This window comes from Thermobia domestica, chromosome 6 (genome assembly GCF_964235325.1).
Source record: "Thermobia domestica chromosome 6, izTheDome1.hap1.1, whole genome shotgun sequence".
Lineage (NCBI taxonomy): Eukaryota > Metazoa > Arthropoda > Insecta > Zygentoma > Lepismatidae > Thermobia > Thermobia domestica.
The window spans coordinates 126,677,993-126,699,957 of record NC_137459.1 but is presented as its reverse complement, the minus strand read 5'-3'; the positions used below and the strand labels follow the sequence as shown (position 1 = coordinate 126,699,957).

The 21,965-nt window shown below is 36.7% G+C and overlaps 1 protein-coding gene across 1 annotated transcript in view; it reads right to left on the bottom strand.

The window, feature by feature from the left end:
- The window catches only part of LOC145688189 (5'-AMP-activated protein kinase catalytic subunit alpha-2-like), a 147,889-nt gene that overhangs the window by 12,412 nt on the left and 113,512 nt on the right, over positions 1 to 21,965 (bottom strand). The window contains exons 8-10 of the mRNA XM_081762060.1: positions 20,622 to 20,850; positions 18,245 to 18,337; positions 4,834 to 4,904 (exon numbers count right to left, since the gene is read on the bottom strand). Coding sequence (XP_081618186.1) covers positions 4,834 to 4,904; positions 18,245 to 18,337; positions 20,622 to 20,850 — 393 coding nt within the window. The remainder of the gene's footprint in view (positions 1 to 4,833; positions 4,905 to 18,244; positions 18,338 to 20,621; positions 20,851 to 21,965) is intronic.

Genomic DNA, 21,965 nt, shown 5'->3' with positions numbered 1-21,965 from the left:
TTTTACTGAAATTTCTTGATTTCACTGAGTTTAAACCCAATTTCGATGGCCAATAACTCGGAAACCAAAGATCTGCATATCATAAGATTTCATACTATGCTTGAATGTGTACAAAGCTCGTCAATGTCTACTACCATAAAATCCATAGATTTTATCGGTCGCGATTTAGTAAAGTGTCTTTATTTCACTAAGTTCAAACACTTGACTGTAAATAACTCGAGAATCAATGATCTGCATATCATATTTCATTACGTACTGAGCTCTTCAAGGTCAATCCATCACAATGCCAAGGTTTGTGAACTGAATTGAATTGATTTTGAGTTTAACGTCCCGTTCAGCAGCGAGGCTATATGATACGTGGACCTACGGATTAACGTGGAATCAGAACCACATGAGCTCCCGCCGGGAATTGAACCCGGGTCTCCCACGCCGGCAAGGATTGTGAAGGTCAGATTAGTATCGTTGATTGCACGTGACATAAAATATCCTTTAACTGAGTCCAACTTCGAATTTGATGGCCAATAACTCAGGGACTAAAGGCTTGCACACCATAATATGTCATTGTGTACTAACTTTGTGAAATTCTATCACCACCCCAACTTACGTCAAAATCGGATAAGTTCCATCAATCGCGTTTTAGTAGCAAAATTGCTTGATTTAGTAGCAAAATTTGATTGAGTTCAAACCAAACTTCTATAACCAATACCTCAGAAATCAAAGATCTGTACACCAGTCGTATGTGTACGAAGCTCGTCAACGTCTACGACCATGCCAAGTTTGAATGGGTTTTAGATATTGCGATTTAGTTAAATTTCTTCATTTCACGAAGTTCGAAAAAAAATTTGATGATCAATAGCTCGGGAACTAATGGTCTACATACCATAATATTTCATGTGCAATCAAGATCGGATGAGTCTTATCAATCGTGTATCCTTATAATTATTTATTTTTAGAAAAGTCAAAGCAAGGATGAATAAAATAATAATAATAATAATAATAATAAAACGCTACTGAGCGAGCCAAACGCCATAGTCTTGCCAAAAGAACCAAGTATAGAAGCGAATGTAAGGCTCCTAGTTTAAATCATTATTCACAAGCCATAAACGATTGTCAACAAATGATCTCAATTCTACATTATGCCCTACTAATATGACAATAAATGACTTACCAATTCTTTTATTTTAGTACCTTTACTACATTCATAACGGACTTCACTACAGTACATATAAAATACGAGCAACCGAACTAAATTTTCTGGTTCCAATTTCTTAAACTGAATCATGCAGTGCTGAAATTATTACTGAAACATTTATGAAATACGAGCAAATTTACGTTTTCGGAAAACTTTGTTCGAAAAACACACAGACCCAAACATAATATATCTTCTGTGGGCTTTTTAACCCATTAGTGCATAAAGTTTATAAATAAGTTCTAAAATATTTTCTTGATGGAACTTGGTATTTATATGCCCAAACTATGCAAATCAGAAGTCATAATCACTGTACGCTCTCTGAGTGGGGGGAGGGGGTGTCCAATGCACCTTGATCACTTTTGTGTAAATTTTTAGTCGTCTTTTTTATAAGTTTTGTGGAGATACAAATTAATATAATGTTTTTTTGTAATGAAAATTACAATGTTCCTTGAATATCAATGTCACAGTTTTTTTTTACATAATTGCTATATAACATGTTTTGAAAACATACTTTTGACAACTTCAATCATTTTGTATATTTTGCTTTTGAATAACATGTAAATATTCTTGGTTTACAATGATACAAACTATAAAAATGCCATTGTTAAAGACAAAAGTTTTCAGTTCTTGACTTGGATTCAGTAGTTTGGGTAATCGGTTACTACTTCAGGTGATACTCTGGAAAGCACTTTGGATGTGGTTCGATTTTACACTTTCAGCAAATAAACTTTGGTTTTACTGTGAAATTTTCATTTGCACACAGCCGCACTTTTTTTCCATTTTTATGACCAAAGATTCAGTCCATCGTATCGAACGACGACAAGGGGGACTGGAAACTGCTTTCCCTGATGTGAAGCTGCACCAAATTTTTGTAAGAGGGATAATGATATGTACCTCCTAAAAGCCAAAAGGGATTCAGTGCAGTGGTTTGAATTGACTTTCCCTGCCAGAATCCATTCATTTGAAACCGCTACGTCCACAAAATAAGCAAATATTGGCCACTATCATTTCCTTTGTCTTGCCCTTGTACGATATGTTGAAACGTTTTGATCCATTTGATCGACACCTCCCATACCCTTCTTGCACTGAGATATTACAACTGGATACTTTACCATGATATTTATCTTTTCATGTTGCGACCACCTACGAACTTGGCCGACTGTCAGTCTCTTAATTTGTTGCTACTCTTACGACACTGGTGTCATGCCAACGCACAAGTAATATATCACCGCAGGAACAATAATCAGTGTCCTCTTTGTTCATTGACTTTTTACTTTGCAGCAATTCAGGATTCTTCCCTCTTAACTTGTTCCTGTAGCGCAGATACCTACTTCTGACAGATGCTTCATTAGGGCTAAATTAATAAAATACTTATCAAAAAACACCTTGAAGCCTGCTCCCATCGGAACATTGCCGGACAATAGCAATGACAATGCATCATCATCTCCAAGACCAAATTGCAAATCGCTATTTTGTTCTTTTCCAGTGTAAATACTGAATGCAGTAAGAAAACCTAAATATGAGCATTAAAATAAAAATATTATACAAAGTATAGCACCAGGAGCGTCATTTAGGGTTGCAGGAGGGGGCAATAACCCCCCACCCCAAGAGTTTAAATAATACATATACTTCAATCGATTGTCTGCTAGTATACTAGTACAAAACGTGAGAATCTTATGTTAGTGGTGCTTTTGCCCCCCTCAAGCGAAGTCTAAAATGACGCCCCTGTGTAGCACACTCGAACGTAAAGCTAAATTAGATGCTATTTTATGTAACACTAAGTATAAAACTTGTCATTCACACGCAACACATAGCTCGCGTAACACTTCCTTTTCAATAAAATGTGATCGTGTGATTTGGCCATTACTAAATATTACATTCACTGGAGAATTTGAATAATCTACTTATGGCAACACTGTCAGAAAAGTATGTTGTTTATCAGTTTTCTTTGTTTCAAGAATTACAGAAGATGTGGCTAATCTTGCTTCCTTGGAATAAAAAAGTAACTACTGGAAAAAGGAAATAATGCTATCTCTTGTATAACTACAAGCGGTACAAGCGAACCAATGAATCTATAGCAAAAGAGCGTCTCGTGCATGGCGTCCAATTTATTGGACAGCCAAATATTTTTTATTGTGTAATTCATAGTATTACAATTCTGGATATTATGTGGCACTGATTGAATTTTAAGGACATTTGACTCTACAATAACGTAAATATAAGGAAATAAATCGAGATAGTAACTATAATAAATAGAATTTACTTGACCCGTGCGCGACTCAATGAAATTGCAGGAATTCATTTTTCTTCTTCTTTTTCTTTACAAGCAACCTGTACCCAGAATTGCCAGAATGTGAACGAACCGAGTTATTTTGGGTTTACACATAAGGTTAAACAACCTTTCGTTATGAGCAAATGATTTCGCTTTCAAATAATCCGCCATATTTAAGTGTACAACTTATTGGACGCTATGCACTAATGGGTTCAGAGAAATGACTTTTGTCTTATATTCGGGTTATTAATGAAATATTTGTTTCTGATACAAAATCTCACGAGTCATATCTGAGCAAAATACAAAAAAGTACGCTATCCTTTTTATACATTTTCGCGAGAGTAATTTACGCAACACTATAGTCATTAGCAATATATGGACAAATTCGCCTGAGCAGTTTTTAAGAAAGTCACCCAAACATAAACTTACCCCTAATGGTAAACAGCCCCATGTGAATTTATTCATGAGAAATGACTTAATCCGTATTGTAGGGATATTACTGACATTTATTTACGAAATTTGAAGAAAGATGTGTGAGAAAATCATCAGAATAGAACCCATCCTTAGAAGTAAATTACCCCTTGTGGATTTTTTCACGATGAATGAGTTACGTCATATTATCATGTTATTTATAAAACATTTTTTCAGAAAATCGTAAACTACACTTTGTCAATGTATTCACTAGAAATAACAGACCATATTATAGGGTTGTTAATGAAACATTGATTTAAATGTAATATGAACAACATCGTTAGAGCAGTTTTCGAGAAAATCAAAAAGTTTGATTTTCATCCTTCAGTAAACTATCCTTATTTTTGAGCGTAGGTAAGAAATTTGAAAAATGCTTGTACAGAATCTTATAAAATTCTTAAGTTAAAAATTTACTCTTGATACGTTGGACGATATGGCGAGTAAAAGCATATTTACATCGGGACGGATGTAATCCGATTTTCGGCATGTAGGAGTCACGAAACGCATAAATCCGCTGTAATCTCGACTTTTTTCACGATTACCATATTTTCTTCTATCGTCGTTTGAAAATAAAAAGGCATAATTAAACGTTAACACTTCCAAGTGTACTAGAAACTACCACACAATAAAATCATACTCTTCAAAAATTTATTGATTTCTATTCAATAATGATACAATATTCACTAATGGACTAATATGACTTTAAGGATTTTGTGTGCTACTCAAAGCAGGTGGCCCCATACAGCAACATTTTGAGTCATGCACCGACAGAAACAACATATTACTCAAAATACATCTGAATATTCTATATGAGCACATATGTACATTCAGTGAATAGAAACAGTGGTGAGCAAGATAAAATATCACTGTTGACTTAATTGATAATTAAACTACTTACAAAATTCAATGCCTTCATTGCTCTATACACTTCGTTCATAATGTCATGTGGCTTACTCTGGGATCGTATACCTGTAAAAACATGAAAATACAAGAAATCAAAGAGATCGACACAGATATACTATTTTAAGAGTATGACTACAAAGAAATCTAAAGACACGTTCTGGTTTTACGTTCCAAGCTTATGCACTTCATTCTGAAGGAGACGGAATGAAAGAGAATGATTATGAAAGAATTTGTGACATGAGAATGATGGAGGAAATGACAGAAACCAGAGACAATCCATGAACACTGTGTCATCCACTACAAACTCACATGACCTGGAATTGAACCAGGAACCACTTGCACCAGAGGTTTACTACTGAGCCACTGTGCCAATCTAACTCGTATGTAAATTGTTTTATGTCTGTTATCTCAACTTATTTTAGATCTCTAGTCAAAGATGACTATTCAAGGGCACACAACTAGAAGAACTGATATCAGGTAAGAAATGGACATAATAGATGTGAAAGGACCAATTCCCGTGAAACAAGTGAAATTTAATTATTAATTTTCAACATTCACTTCGTTCACGATTGAATCTTTTTGAGAAATGAGTGATGAATGGTGACAGTGCGTAATTCCAATACACTGACAGGATTCCAACCGAATATCCCATATGAACGACGTGTCTAGCCCATCTAACAAAATTTAATTTAATAGCTCATATAAAATCCACTGACATGTGTATATACGTAGGTATATTGTGGAGTTACGCGCTGTTATTTTCTCTATTCACTCGTTTATTTATCTCTTAGGTTCTAAACAATTTCCTTTCAAAATTCTATTTTTGAATATCTTCAGCTTCTGTTTATGCTGTCGTATTAATGAACAACTTTCGCATCCATACAGTATAACGGGCAATATGGTGTTCTTGTAGAATTTTAACTTCCTCGACCGCGGTGGCTCAGTGGTAGAGCGTTCACCTCTGGTGCTTGGGATCCCGGGTTCAATCCCAGCCCCCGCCAAGTGAACTTTGTGGTGGACAAACACCGTGTGCGTGGGTTTTCTCGGGGTTCTCCCGTTTCCTCCCACTTTCTTCATTCCACTATTTCATTCATTACTCATCATCACCGTCTCCTTTAGCCTAACCGGCATAATCGTGGGACGTAAAACTCGAAGATTTCATTTCATTTCATTTAACTTCCTCGATATTAGTTGCGACGATAATGGTTTTGTAGCCAATAGTACCATGCACTTTCCGCCATCAATCTACTTTTAATTTCTTCGCAAACTTCATAATGTTGCAGCTGCAAAAAATGTAAGTCTATTTACCCACTACATTACTTTCATTGATTATTATTCCCAGTTGTCACAATATTTGTCTTTTCCACATCTACCTTCAGGCAGGATTGAAAAAACACTTTAAAAAACGTTTAAAATGTTTATTTTGTTTAAAACAATAATCTAAATAGGCATATATATTCCATTTTTACACGCTTACAAGTATTGCTTGCCATCTATATTCAACCGTTAGATCAAATTTCGGGAACTTCCCTAATCTCGATCAGTCCAAATGTTCAATTCCGGAGAAAGAAAGTGGGATTTTCCCGATTTCTGTTCACTGAATATGTAGTTTCTTTGTGTTACGTTCTATTGGTTGTCTGCATTCTTAATCTTTAAATGCCCATTGACGCAACTGCTGTATCAGGGCTTTAAACCTCAATGGCTTAGTCCCTAATTAAGGCTGGAAGATGGTTTTGGAACCAATTTATTCCTGAAGGATGCAGCTTTACGCTGGTGTGCATTTTATCTATGTGGGAGTACCACATGGCGGTGGGAGGAGGGTAAATATCGTGTTCTTTTGTTTTTTTAACGGTTTTCTGGGAGCCATTCCCCCTCTTGTGAGATAGATTCATAAAAATTGGTACGTGAAGCAATGAAGTAGGCCACTACATGGTAATATCGTGTATTTGTACTTCTTGCTTATAGGGGGAGCAGGGAGGGGGCAAGGTTAGCCAATTTTTGGAGTTTCAGTTTTTTGACGTAAATTACATTTATTTTTACAACAAACATCAATAGCTCAGCCTCTAATTAAGCTAGAAAGATGATTTGGTACCAAAGTATTCCTGAGGAATGAAGCCTTCCGCTAGTATGCATTGTATTAGGGATGGGCACGAGTCGAGCTAAAACTCGACTCGACTCGAAGCAAATTCAAGTCGAGTTTCGAGTCGAGTCAAAGGCAATTTTCTCGAGTCGAGTTTCGAGCCAAGTTACTGTTTTGAGGTCGAGTTTCGAGTAGAGTCGAGTTTGATAAACGGCTCACTCGTTTAGCTCGTTTTGAAATCATGGCCTGAATAAACTGGAAAGCAAAAGTCATAAGAAATGTAAGAAGTAATATGGAACATTTTTAATGTTGCTCAGAAGATGGGACACTGCTCGCATCTCGTCTTGTCTCGATTAACAAGAGACTATGGATTTTTATAACGAGACAGCCTCAAATGTAAACACCGATATATACTGTAGTCCTTACCACCAGGGCTGAGACCTGCACGATCTAACTTTTGAGTCGAAGCAAAAACCCAACCCAGGTAGTGATGTTAACTGGCTCAGTTCGGTTCAACTGAGGAGCAGCTCGAGCCGGCTCGGTTGGGATAAGGCACCGACTCAGCTCAGGTGAGCCATCGGCTCGAGCCGGCTCGGTTCGGTGGGCTGTTGGCTCGGTTCGATAGTGAATGAGCTGTGAGCCGAGCCGCTAGAGCCGTTGAGAACACGAGCCGAGCAGGTTTGAACATGTTTGGCCGACTCAGTCTAACTTTTAACGATTTTTGGTTCGAGCCTGGATACTTGCTCCTCCGGAACTGAAACCCAGAACCTCGTAAACGATGTCTTTGCCTCCCTTTTCCGAGGTCAGCAGTCAACTAGTTTTTAATATTCAGATACAAACCGCCTATCATTCATGTTTATACACGCTGGTGGTGTTATAATAATAATGATGATGATAATGATGATGATAATGATGATGATAATGATAATGATAATGATAATGATAATAATGATGATGATAATGATAATGATAATGATGATAATGATAATGATAATGATAATAATGATAATGATAATGATAATAATGATAATGATAATGATAATAATGATAATGATAATGATAATAATGATAATGATAATGATAATAATGATGATGATAATAATAATAATAATAATAATAATGATGATGATGATGATGATGATGATGATGATGATGATGATGATGATGATGATGATGATGATGATGATGATGATGATGATGATGATGATGATGATGATGATGATGATGATGATGATGATGATGATGATGATGATGATGATGATGATGATGATGATGATGATGATGATGATGATGATGATGATGATGATGATGATGATGATGATGATGATGATGATGATGATGATGATGATGATGATGATGATGATGATGATGATGATGATGATGATGATGATGATGATGATGATGATGATGATGATGATGATGATGATGATGATGATGATGATGATGATGATAATAATAATAATAATAATAATAATAAATAATAATAATAATAATAATAATAATAATAATAAGCTGTAGTAATAATAAGTGTCATTGATAATAATTATATTGTCTATGTAGGATACTTGAAGAAAGTACTTGAAACTACACACAGCGTTTGGCTCGATTTGGCTCGACTCGACTCGAAACTCCAGTCGATTGGAGGAAATTTTTCGAGCCGTGTTCTCAAGTCGAGCTCAATGATGTCGGTTTCGAGTCGAGTCGAGTTTCAATGAAAACTCGCTCGTACCCATCCCTACATTTTATGTATGTAGGGGGTATTTATGTACGGCCGAGAGAGGGAGGATGAAGTTTGTTTCTTAAATTTTTCATCAATTTTTTCATCAGATTTTGGAGGCCATTCCTCCCCGTTTGTGGTACATCCACAAAAATTAGTATGTGAAGCAATGAAGTATTCCCCTACATGATAGTAACCTGTATATGATTTGTGTTTATAGAGGAAGAGGGGGTCAAATTTGGCTAATTTACATTTAGTTTCAGAATGGTTCCATATAAGGCAAGATATATTTTACTGAAGTGGTCTAGAAGCATAATTCTTGTTCGTATACATGATGTGTGCAGCAAAAATGATTTGCATATGGACGTGGTACTGTCGTGGGGGAGGGGGAGAGAATGTATAATTCAATGAATGTTTTTCTGCGCATTTTTTAATACTTCCTACATAAAACGAATTCATTGCGCAATGGCAGCAATGGCTACCATTTCTTATATTATTGTCACAAGTATGTGGCCTACACATTAGTATCATTTTGTCGGCGCAGGTGACTGCAAGAGTTGCCACAGCCCCGCAAAGTCAATATTTTCATATTTTTTAATGATTTTTATGTCTGTTCGTTTCTACAAATACAGCGGGAATTTGACGAATGTTACCTCGTTGGAATCTGTGGTCTATAAGCTTTCCAACTGTGTATAAATCATGACTCTGTGACAATTAGGAGGGTCACCAGAGCTCCGAACGTGAGAGTCTACCATTTTGTTAAAATCCCTGGCGGGCGTCTAAAGGTTAATTGTGTTGTTATGCCGTAGACACTAATCATTGTTAGCTATCCATGTTGCAGATAGAGATGTATCTTGAAAACTGTTCAGTCAAAAAATGTCATTTGCTCCTTGTAGGCTAGTCACTGCTCTTTTCTATGAGTTGTATTGTGTTTGTCAGAGTATTTCTTCTAGCTTATGATGTGAGAACTGTTCATTACTATGGAAATGATAGTGACCAAAAATATTCAAGTTTTGAATTTGTGAATTTGGATCTTAGAATAGTGTATAGTGTGTTTAACCTCAGGTATTCTTGGAAATCAAGAAATGTTCAAATACTTCACTTGAATTTCTGTTGGTTTAGTTCTACGCACATTGATGTACAGAATTTCGTTCAGTAATTGCTGTTATAGTAAGAATATAACTCTGCTTGTAATTTACTTCATGCACAAATCCTGCGGAGGATGAGTTGTTTGTTAGAAAATTAAATTAACTTCTTCAATCTAATATTTTATTTGTTTTAAACATGTCCAACCACCATCGAAAAAAAAAAACACGTTTAAAACAATGTTTAAAACGTTTAAAACAAACTGAATAAAACAACAGCCCTCGTTTAAAACATGTTTTAAACACTTGTTTTAAACATATCAACTTTGCCTTCAGGTCGATTTTATAAAATCTGTTAAGAAAATAGTCGTATTTACTGATTTCACTGATTCGTATTTACTACCATTCACTGATTTTACATAACCTTGTATGAAGTCTATTTCGTCCACATGCACGAAAATCTGGTTAAGAAGTTCAATGTTAGTGCTCCGTTGCTATCTTTGGTTCTCCTGATCCTGTTTCAACCTTTTGGACTATGATCTGTGGTTCAAATCGGAGGCCAAGGTCTGCTCCAGGGGACAACCTAATATTGTGTCCCTGAGCAGTGTTCTTATGCGAGAAGTAGCTAAGTTTCTTGTGGAAGTGGTGCTTGCTGCCATTGCCGACCGGATAACGTGATTACGGACGTGTGTAACTACCCATGGCAGACATTTTAAATAAGCTTTGTATGTTGCTTGTGACTTGGACTGTAGTAAATATATCTCTATATAAAACATACCCATATTCACATCTGCTTGTGCGCACAAACCGACCGAGAAGTGTATCAAAATTTTTGTTTAGACTAGGTAAATACGGTGTAAATCCAGTGAACTCTAAAATTACCAGCTAATACTTTGTGAAGAAATTATTTATTTATTTATATGTATAGTTCCAAACACAATATGTGGCCACCTTACATTGAAACCTGTAACAAGAGTTGATTTTGAGTTTAACGTCCCTTTCAGCAGCGAGGCTATATAAGACGGGGCCTACTGATTAACATGGAATCCAAACCACATGAGCTCCCGCCGCGAATCGAATCCGGGTCTCCCACGCGAAAGGCGCGTACATTAACCGCTTAGTCATGAAGGAGCTCAACATCTAACAAGAGTAATAGCAAAATATAACAAAATACCAACAAAAACTAACAAATATTCATATAATTAATGTTCATATAACAACATTTCCAATCTAATTTTGCACAATGCGGATCGAAAAATTCTTTCAAGGATAAATATATCTATGATGAGTGGTTGACTGTTTAATTCAGTAGAAAGTCTGAACATGAACGACCTTTGCTTAAAACAGTGTAATGAAGGAGAGTATCTGGAGCTTGATCCACTACAACCTCCTTTCCTATTCCAATAATTTCTTCCGTGTCACTCTCCTTCACCGTACTCGTTTTGCGGTTGTCTTTACTTATTTTATTTAATCTTATATATATATATATATATATATATATATATATATATATATATATATATATATAATATTAAATATACTGATCCCCTTCGGTAACTTACATATAAAAAAAATATCAATTAGTCACCGTAATTTAATATTTTTTTCTTACTTTCTGAATTAATTTTAATTTTTCCCTATATTATATATATTTTTTTCTTTTAATTTATTTTTCTTTATGGAGGGATATAAGAAAGTTCATGTGGTTCCTAATCATTTGAGGATTCTTCAAAACTGGTATTTGCTCACTTTGAAGTATCTTTCACTTAGCTCGGTCAAGTAATGGCTATAGAAGACAAAGGTTTTACGCAAATTATGATAAACTGCTTTTCAGAACAGGATTGGTCAGTGGAAATGTTGAAAATGTATGTTCTCTGGCTTTCTGACAAAAATTTCTCATTTCATTCAAGACAACAAATTGTGTTTCAGTTTTAACTTCTTCTAAAACTTTCCTTGATTTTGTTTCTACTTTCAGTTCAGTAGCTCTTGTCACTTGGACTTGGAAATTCTGTCTGAATAAGTTCAACAGATTTCAAACTACAGAGGCTTACTGGTTCCCTTGCGAAGAGATTGCAAACAGTGACATTTGTCAAACCGGGTTCTTCAGAGCAACAAAACTACACACACGTGTACTAGTCTCACCTGTTATAAAGGAGAGTGGAGGTGGTACAATAGGTAAATCCAACCGGAAAAATATCGTTTCGGGGAAAGGTACGTCAAGGTTCTTTCCCATAAAAACGCTACCTTATTCCACCGGAACAGGGCCGCAACTAGGGAGGGGCAGAGGGGACACGTGCCCCGGGCGCGTGATTGGAGGGGGCGCCGGAAAGAAGATATACCAATTGTTTTAAAAATCGCACCCTTTCCCTTGAGGAACTTATTCTAGAGGTTAAAAGAAAACAAAAGTTTACTTGGCCTTTTCCATGGGACCTCTTTTCGTTGATTATATATATTGAGTTTAGCTCAGACGCGCCCCCTGTAATGTTACGCAATTCCTGTAATGTTTTTAAACTAGAGGGCAGTTTTGTGGCGGAAAAGATAATTTACACGCCTCGGTGTATTTAATTGTTTCTTGTACGCCTACCAAGAGATTTTGCGAGTGAAGGCTGTATGAAGCTTTATCTATTAGTTTTGCTTGAGAGTAGGGGTGTTCGATAAGGCTGAAGACCTATCGAACTTCGGGAGTGAAAATTTATCGAATTGTCATCGGTTACTCGAAACCGTTTGAGTATTTGAAATTATCGAAGTTTCGGGTAGACCTATTATCGAAATTTCGAGTATTATCGAAGTTTCGGGTACTATCGATATTTTGAGTATTATCGAAGTTTCGGGTATTATCAACATTTCGAGTATTATCGAAGTTTCGGGTATTATCGAAATTTCGAGTATTATCGAAGTTTCGGGTATTATCAAAAATAGTAATGAACAGTTCGGTTCCTTCACCTCTCCAATGATTTCTTCTTGCATCCAAACTAGTCAAACAACTTTTTTCACCTGATAAGTTATTGCAAAATTGTATTTGTCGAAATCACATGTAAAATTATTTTTCTGCCTGCCTTGTTATTGGCGCAATCGGCGAAGTGACTATTAGGCTAGTAGACTAATATTGTATTGGATTCCAATTCCATTCGGGTGATGCATGTTTTCTCTTCCTCTTTTTCTCTTCTGACAGACTGCTTAAACCTTGTACAAATCTGTGGGGGAAAAAACTTTTCCTTCACTACATTGCTAAGGAGAGAAGTTTTAAAATGAACACTCTGCATATATGTAATACATATTATATACAGTACAATTATGATAACCTCGAATACATCGTTTCTTTTGAACACTCGGATAATCCCGAACTTTTCTAAATATTCAAGCGACTCGACAAATGCGATCATATTGATATATTTCTATATTTTCTGCTTTCAAACAATTCGAGATTTCGAACAGTTCGAGCGTCTCGAAGTTGTCTAATGTTTCTTACATTTCGAGTGCCTCGAACACTTCGGGAGTCCCGAACATTTCGGGAGTCTCGAACATTTTGGGAGTCTCGAACATTTCGAGAGTCTCAAACATTTCGGGAGTCTCAAAAGTTCGATAATTCGATAAAATTAAAATTCTTTATCGATGAAACGGTTTTGAAATTTTATCGAATTGTTATCGATTACTCGATTATCGGAACAGCCCTACTTGAGAGCTTTTCGAGGCATTTTGAATTGTTATCTATCAGTCCAACTTATGCTTTATTAAGCTTTATTGTTAATTTCAATCATTTTTTTTTACATTAATCGTGTATAATGTATAATATTTACTATACATTAAATAATCTAAATATCTTGATCTATTTATTAATATTTTATGAAGCAATTTCTTTCATATTTAATGAACTTTCTAGTTAATGCACTGTAAAGAGAGATGCTTTGCTCGAATCAGTTTTTTCTATCACTTGTGTGCACCTTAGAGGTGCATATATACAGAAAGAGAAAGTATACAGAAAGGTGCCCAAAAGGTACAGAAAGTGCTCAAGTTCGAGAGGTACACATAACAATATAGTGTGGAGTTCTTGTGTGCTTCATTGTTGATGGAAAGTTTTCTTCTTTTCTCCACATCAAAGGATTACACCGAAAAATTTACAGAAATAAAAATAATCTTTTCATTGTTGCATTGTTATGTTCTCAATGATTTTGGATCGTAAATATTGGTTTTAAAAACATTTCTCATCAGAATTGGCATTTTGCAAACTCATTGACCATCTGATCAACACTCAAACTATAATGAAAAAAACTTTGACGCTTTGGAACACCCGTGACATCAATAGTCGCGCGGGCTACAGATGTAGCCCATGAAACTTTCAAGCAGAATAACAATGAGATCCTTTCGATTTTACGTTTGACCACACCCTAAACACGCAGAATGATAGTTGATAGAAAGGTACACAGACACCCTTTGAGTTATCATCTCGAATTACTTTGCGGCAAGGAAAATAAAACGCTGGGCTACAATGGTAGCCCGTGCGCGTATTGGAGGGTTAAAGTACTTAAAAATCGATATAACTGGTTTCATTAAGAATGTTATTTACAGTTGCAATCCAAAAGTGATACTTTTCGACTAAACCTTGGGGGGGGGGGGGGGGGGGGGCGCCGAATTGTGTGTTTGCCCCAGGTGACAGAAACCCTAGTTGCGGGCCTGCACCGGAACAATGGCTTTGTAGTACGATGAGGCACTGTTTGAAAACTACTAACAGCAGCCTCTTCTATAATCCACATCACCAACGAAATTGCATCCAAAGTGGGCGTCAGTGAGTCACTACCTGTGGTAAAGATGATACGGGATATGGTGACTTGTAACAATCTATTATCACAGCGTTTTATGGGCACGTGGTTACATGTGGCCTTCCAATCAACAGAGAATTGTACAATCCATTACTAATTGAGCCTGCAAACTGTCTATATGGCCAGTGTGCATGAATTAACACCACTGCATATCGCGAAGAAAAAAGAGCAAAGACATAAGGCTGTATGAGTGACACATAACTGGTAATCGATGGAAATTTGTTGTGGAAGCACAGATTTAAACTGACTGGAAAAGTTTGGGTCATCATCTAGAGAGGTGTTTATGAAAGGAACCGATGTAACTTTGTGCGGCAATGAAAACAAAGTATCTCCAAAGGTTTCATGGCTCTTACTAAATTTGCTACAGAAGGAAGTTCAAGATTCATTACGTCGAAAAAATGTCAAAATCAAGGCTGGATACTACCAATAACAGGTCCTACCCCCAGTTTACACAGATTAAATAGCATTGTATGCCGACGACACCCATCGTGTGGAACTGTAAATGACAAAGCTTCAAGTCATACAGCCAAAATATCACGGGCCTTCTACTAATGCATAGCAAGTGCAAGTGATATTCATGCTATTCCCGTAAAGGTCCAGATGTTAACCTCACGTATTATTGTTTCTGAACTTCTCAAATGGTGATTCTAATTACTCGGGCTTGAAAAGCAAATGGCCTCTCGAAAACCTGCAACTATAGTGGGACAATATGCCCTTGGTACAGCTGCAACGAAGTCTGTTGCAGTAGAAGCAGCGATGTGCAATGGTCCATACCAGCAGCCAACACATCGGTCATGACCAGCGGAAACGGGTGGAATATGCCTAATCTATTTGCCATTTAAATAGGCCGTATCTGTTACACTAAATGGTCACTCAACCACTTGTACAAGATGCTCTTGTCAGCACTCGCCAACCAAGGATACATTCTCAACTTCAAGTGTAAAATAATAATAATAATAATAATAATAATAATAATAATAATAATAATAATAATAATAATGTCACTATAAGAATTCTTTACTCTCAGTTTCCTTATCCAATACCATCCCAGCCTCTATTCCTTACATAAACTAACACATTATGCCTACTTCATCTTAGCGCGAGAAACGTTTTCAGCCTCGCTCGAAAATAGTTTGTGGAAGGCCAGGCAACTTCCACAACCTAATTATGAAAAAGATCCCTAGAAAGTTCCTACACATTTACAGAATGACAGAAACTAGTTGTAAAACCTGTCGGATATTCGACACCAATTTTTTCTCCTAATCTCAATCACAAAGTTAACATACTGCTTACCATTCCTGTAGTTGTGATTCTCTTAACCTAATTCACACCCTGAATACAACTTTTTACATTAGAGAAACTTTTTAGCTCTCCTTTAGATTTGGATAAATAATTACTGATATCCCCACAGCACTCAAATTCCTCATCCACCTGGCCCAGAATACACACATCAGTACACCTGACCAGGCCTGTATCCTCATAATCCTCCCCCAGACTTCTATGTCCTCCTTAAAGGAATAGAAAGAGACATTACCATTCTGTAAGCAAATTGTCTCCCTAGTCATAAGTCTATAATACCCTGCCTCACTATACTCCCTCAGTTTCCCATTTTTAATTTTTTAAAATCATTTTCGCCAATTTTTTTTTATTTCTCCCACGAACTTTTCTTCGTATCTCATACCCCCTCTTTACCTATTACGTTTTTGTATTTTTATTATCTTTTAATTTCTAATTATTAGAAGGGCTATATTTTTCAACCTTCGCTAAGCCACCAGAAAAGAATCACGTGAGAAACAGGGATAAGAGAAAGTTGTTCATTGGACTCCCTTACTCTTCACACCGACGACAGACTCTGCCATTCAATCACTGTGGAGCAGTGAGCGTGAAAACACATGGAGTGCAATCGAAGCGCCCACCAAGGGTGAAATTAGTTCGATTTCTCCAGGCAGAAGGGAATACAGTTGCAATTCATCGTTGCATGAGTAAGGGTTACGGTAGAAACTTTATAAGTGATGGCTCTGTGTAAAAGTCATGCAGAGGTTTTAAAAGGAGACTTACAGATGCACACGAGTAGCCAAGGTTGGAAACCTGTGGCGCCAAACAACTTTGATGAACCCATGAATCATGTAGGGAGGTGGGGCTGGAGATGTTACATCCAGCCAATATTGTGAAACAGCACACCGGCATTATTTCTGACATAATATAGGGAGTCATTCCGCATGACTTTCGGTCACCTCTCGTAGTAAGTCATGGAATCTTGACGGCACAGAGATATGCGAGTTTCTGCGTTCGCATGTGTTATCCCTTCCGCGAGAGCATGCTGGTACAACCTTTCAACAAAACATTCGGACACACGCGGAACGTATGAATATGGACTGTTGAGCTCCCTCGTGGCTAAGCGGTTAGCATACGCGCCTTTGACATGGAATATCCGGGTTCGATTCCCGGCTGTAGCTCACGTGGTTTGGATCCCACATTTAGTTATCGGTCCATGTCTCATATAGCTTTGCTGCTGAAACAGACGCGAAACTGAAAATCAAATCAAACCGAAGTCTATGGACTGTCTACGTCACGTTGATTTTCTTCCCTAGTCAGCTAGGTCAGATGAACTCTCTTCAATTGAACATGTTTGGGACTTGCTCGAACGCCAACTTCAAGCCACTACCGATTTCCAAGATCTCGGGGCGCAGCTATAGTAGCTATGGAATGACTTGCCTCAATGATACGACGACCCTATGGCTTACAAGCCGCATCAACGCATGTATTCGTGCCCGAAGGGGTGTTACACTTCTCATATAGCCTCGCTGATGAACGGGACGTTAAACTCAAAATCAACTCAACTCAACTCAACTCATACAGCCATATATGTTGTCGGATTTATCTGGTATCGTAATCATAACAATAAAGTTGTATGTACTACCAACCTGTGAAGTTTTATTTCATTCCCTCCATTCCTTCTGTGTTTCATTTTCTTTTTTCCATTGAGTGTACTATTACTGAATAATTAATTAATTACTACCACTCCTTTCAGTATCCTTTTCTTCCAACTATTTAAAACTGAAGGCATAAACTATTTTGAAATTACATGTTCTTTGTAATAGTAAAGTCCCGTTTTCTTTTCCTACTTTCATATATTGTGTAAGCATAAACCAAACGTAAGTACTTAAGGTACAGTAACTCTACAATAGTTTATACCTTCATTTTTACTATTCAACAAATAAGAATCTCAAACGTATTCTTCAATCTAATTCCTTCGTAAGTCACTCCAAGAGACCCGGGAGACCTCTTACTGCAATATCCACCACAACACACGAAGTTTCAATTAAGTTTCTTAAAGAGTAGTATGTCTCACAAATTATGTTTCCGGAATGCACAGAGATCTATATTGTACAGAATAGTATGAATTAATGCAAGGATGCAAATAACCATTCGCCCGGGGCGAGTGGTTCACCGGTGCCGGCGAGTATTTAATATCATACCGAAGCTAAGTAAATTATTTCTATTGTGGAATGTGGGCTAGTACCTTTTTTTTCTTGGGCTAGTAAAAATTAGTTGCTTATTTGCATCCCTGAATTAATGAGTACATGAGCATCAACTTTTATGGATAAATGTTCAATATTGTGCACTCATGAAATACCAGTACAGAATACCAATAAATTTTCTTGTGTATGAAGCTTTGCATGCTACTTTATAATTGATAAACTTACCAAGATGCCATTTTGCTCTTTTCACTGGCGTTCCTCTAGTTGGTCGCTCACTAATACTTCCACTGTTACCTCCCATCACCCTATCACGTAAGGCTGAAATAAAGGAAATAACTGTGAACTTCTTTTATTGGTATGTATCAACATAATCATCATTAAGTTGTGAAGTTTTAACTATACCAAATCATTATTGCTGTAACACTTTTGCTTCCTCAGGAAATTTAAAATAAAGAAGTTCCAGTAGGATTTGGCTGGAATATAAATTAAAAATGAACATCTACGTGAATTCATGTTGTTGTGCTTTTGTTATAATTATGAAGGTTTATTTCCTGGTCTGCACAATTCCAATTGCTTGTTTCTTAAAGTCATTACGGATTCACTAGTTAATAAAAGAATATGTGCTCATTTAAAACTTACTTAGGAAATTTGTAGGACAAACGTAATACTTAAATATGGATAATAATTATTATCAATTGCTAACCACTTCACTATATGTTAGCAGTTTTGCAACCGTTTCCTCGTATACAAAATTCTTAGGTATTGTTTTAATGTAGTTTACATATATATATATATATATATATATATATATAAAGAAAAAGACCTCTAGAAATAACAAAAGGGAAAATGTGGCAACAACAGATCTGTCACCCTCACTGACTTTCCTTCGACCAGCCACAAATAAGCCCCCATACTGAGTTTGGTGACATCCTACACCATTCGGAATCGGACAGCAACTGTATACCAGGATAGCGGATGTACTATACAGGGTCCTGGGTTCGACTCCCAGTGGGAGAGCCCTTGGGAACTAATGTTGCATATGACACATTATGACTCTTTTTAAAATGTACAATTTTACATTTAAATCCAGCAATATGCCACAACTGAGAATCCCAAAATACGATATTGATGTGGTGAACTACAAAAAGAAGTGAAATCTGAACAAAAGCACCAGAGGTGCAAAAAGTGCAGCCACGTTCGTCAGCCTCAAAAAGTGTTGAGATGAGGATGGATGAGCCAAGTTCCTTGGCCACTACATATGAAACGAACACTGAAACTTGGCGCGAGGTGTCAAGGGAAATGATGTTAAGTAGCCTTAGGGCTGAAATGTCCGGGACGTGAAACTAGGAACAGACATCTTGGTGTATTCGAATGTTAGACACCGCGCCAAGCTCCAGTGTTCGTTTCAGATGCAGTGTCCAAGGAACTTGGCTGCACTTTTTGTACCTTTGGTGTTTTTGTTCAGATCACAATTACAAGAAAGATGATTGTAGAATTCCTGAGCGTGTGTGCATATTGTACGATTTGGCAATGCTAATTACTGCCAAAATACGTTCGTGTTCTTTCTAGTGTTATGTTCATATTTTGATACATGAACATAATTTTACTGTTCTTGTGCTGTACAATGTTTTGTATTGATGTACGAAAGCTCAGATTCAGGGAGTTAGTGAATTCTGTCAGAACGTCGGCATATAATCTGACATAGTACCAATTGAAAAACCATAACTTTATGTTGGCTTGGCAACACTGTTATTCTGGAGGCATTGCAAAGTACAACAATGTCCCCTTGTCGATATTTGCGTCGTACAACATTTCAGCATTCTTATCTGATTAGTTCAAAAGCTACAACGGCGTTTCAGCATAAATGGTTCTCTCTCTCTCACCCTATATATTATACATAAGGTGTTTCAAAACAAAACAACACCGACAACGTTTGGGAGGCGATTCCTGACACCAAGGTAAGATAAAAAGTATAGACCAACCTGGGTGCAGAAATGCTTCCTTTCGGAGTTATAGGCTACCGAAAACATGAAAAAATGAACTTTAAAGGTCCATATATCCAAAACTATGGGACCTACCGCAGTTGGGTCAAGACTTCACTTAGGAACTAATGTGTGCGCTATCCAAAAATACATGTTTTAGAATCCTAAGGTACTCATGTAACAATTTTTGTATAGGGAGTTTGGCTTCGGGCATATAATTTGAAGCACTCACCAAGTACGTCTATAAAAAATTGTTGCGTAAGTATCACAGAATTTTGAAACTTGGATATTTGGATAGGGCACATGCTAGTTCCTAATTGAAGTCTTGACCCGACTATGGTAGATCCCATAGTATTGGAGCTACGGATCTTTAAAGTTCATTTTTTCATGTTTTTGGTAGCCTATAACTCCGAAAGGAAGCATTTGTGCACCTAAGTTGTGCACTTAAATTATAGGTGCCCGTGATGTATAATATAGCCCCGGTGCTGACAAAGGACACCTTTTTAACAACAACAAAGGAAAGAACTACGATAAGTTTCTAACAAGGACATAAAAGAAGAAAATACATACTATTCTTCAGACAAAAGACACACTTTAATTGAAAACATGTGCTTACTTACGTGCAATTCTTTCAGGATGAGGTCTAATAGGACTGGGACTAAGTTCACTAGGGTTGAAGGACACCGGAGGCGGACTACTGGCTACATAGAAGTCTTTTAATTCAGCTTTGGCAGCTTCGTCGGCGATTCTCTTGTTGTCGATTATCAAATGGTATGCAATTGCCAGTTGATCATGTGGATCACCACTGAGCAACGCACTATGAACCTCTTGTTCTTTCACACCAAATTTCTGAAAAATTAAGAAACATGTTATAAATATCTTCGAACTACAATTTCTTAATAGTAAGACCTAAGACTCCACCTCATTTTACCAACATTTCAAATCCTAAACACTTCGACTTATCCCAACATGAAGACAAAAAATGAAGCTTTTAAAGTTACGCACACGATACCAAATCCACAACATTAAAATTTTTATTGTTTCCAAATCTCTCATGTATTTATGGAAAATTACTGGCTGATGATAGAAACTGTTATACCTCTACCGATCTCTACCAACACTCATAAACGACATTATTATATTGTCATAGCAAATAGGTACAACTTTTTTTATTTTGTAAGACCTGCAAAAGAAATAACGAAACCTAAGAATTCATGAATTTAACTTATCTACTGCATCCGAGTTCATTTATCCTTATTCGCATTAGAATAAAATTTGCACATAATAAGGCTTATGCTCTAAAAATTGCCCAAGCATTGGTAAATACTGATAGTTTCGAAAATCAGAAACCTGAATATTCCTCCGCGAAAATTAATGGACGCAGAAAAGTCATAGATTTGTTGTTCTAAGTTCAAAAGAAAAAAAAAATATTCCAGTAAATTCTACTGAAAATCAGTCTATATAAAGATGTTAGAGTAGAATATCTCCCAATACTTGTATACACAAATTTCTGCCCTCACTTGCTTCTGATTTCAGTAATTTCAATTTATTTAGACTTCTTGCATTGTGTTCAGAATTAAGAAAAAATATTTCCTTCTAGCACAAGAATCTAAGTCACTAATATCAGGGAAATCTCTTGTTCAAGGTTTATCAGAGGGGTCTCGGTCTCTCTCTCTCTCTCTCTCTCTCTCTATATATATATATATATATACGTTAAGAATGATTATGTATGCGCCAACCACATCAATCTTAACTCTAGCGGATCCCAAGTTTCTGACAACAACTTTCTGGATTCCAATGCATACCAACGACCACTAATTTACTGTAATAAAGACCCTCCTCTCATAAGTCTGGAAAGTCATGAGAAAAAGAGCAACGAATTAGTATTAGAGAAACAGACTGATCGTCCACTATCATCACATGAGAAACAATGAATCTGAATATCACTGTGGAGTGAAACCGAT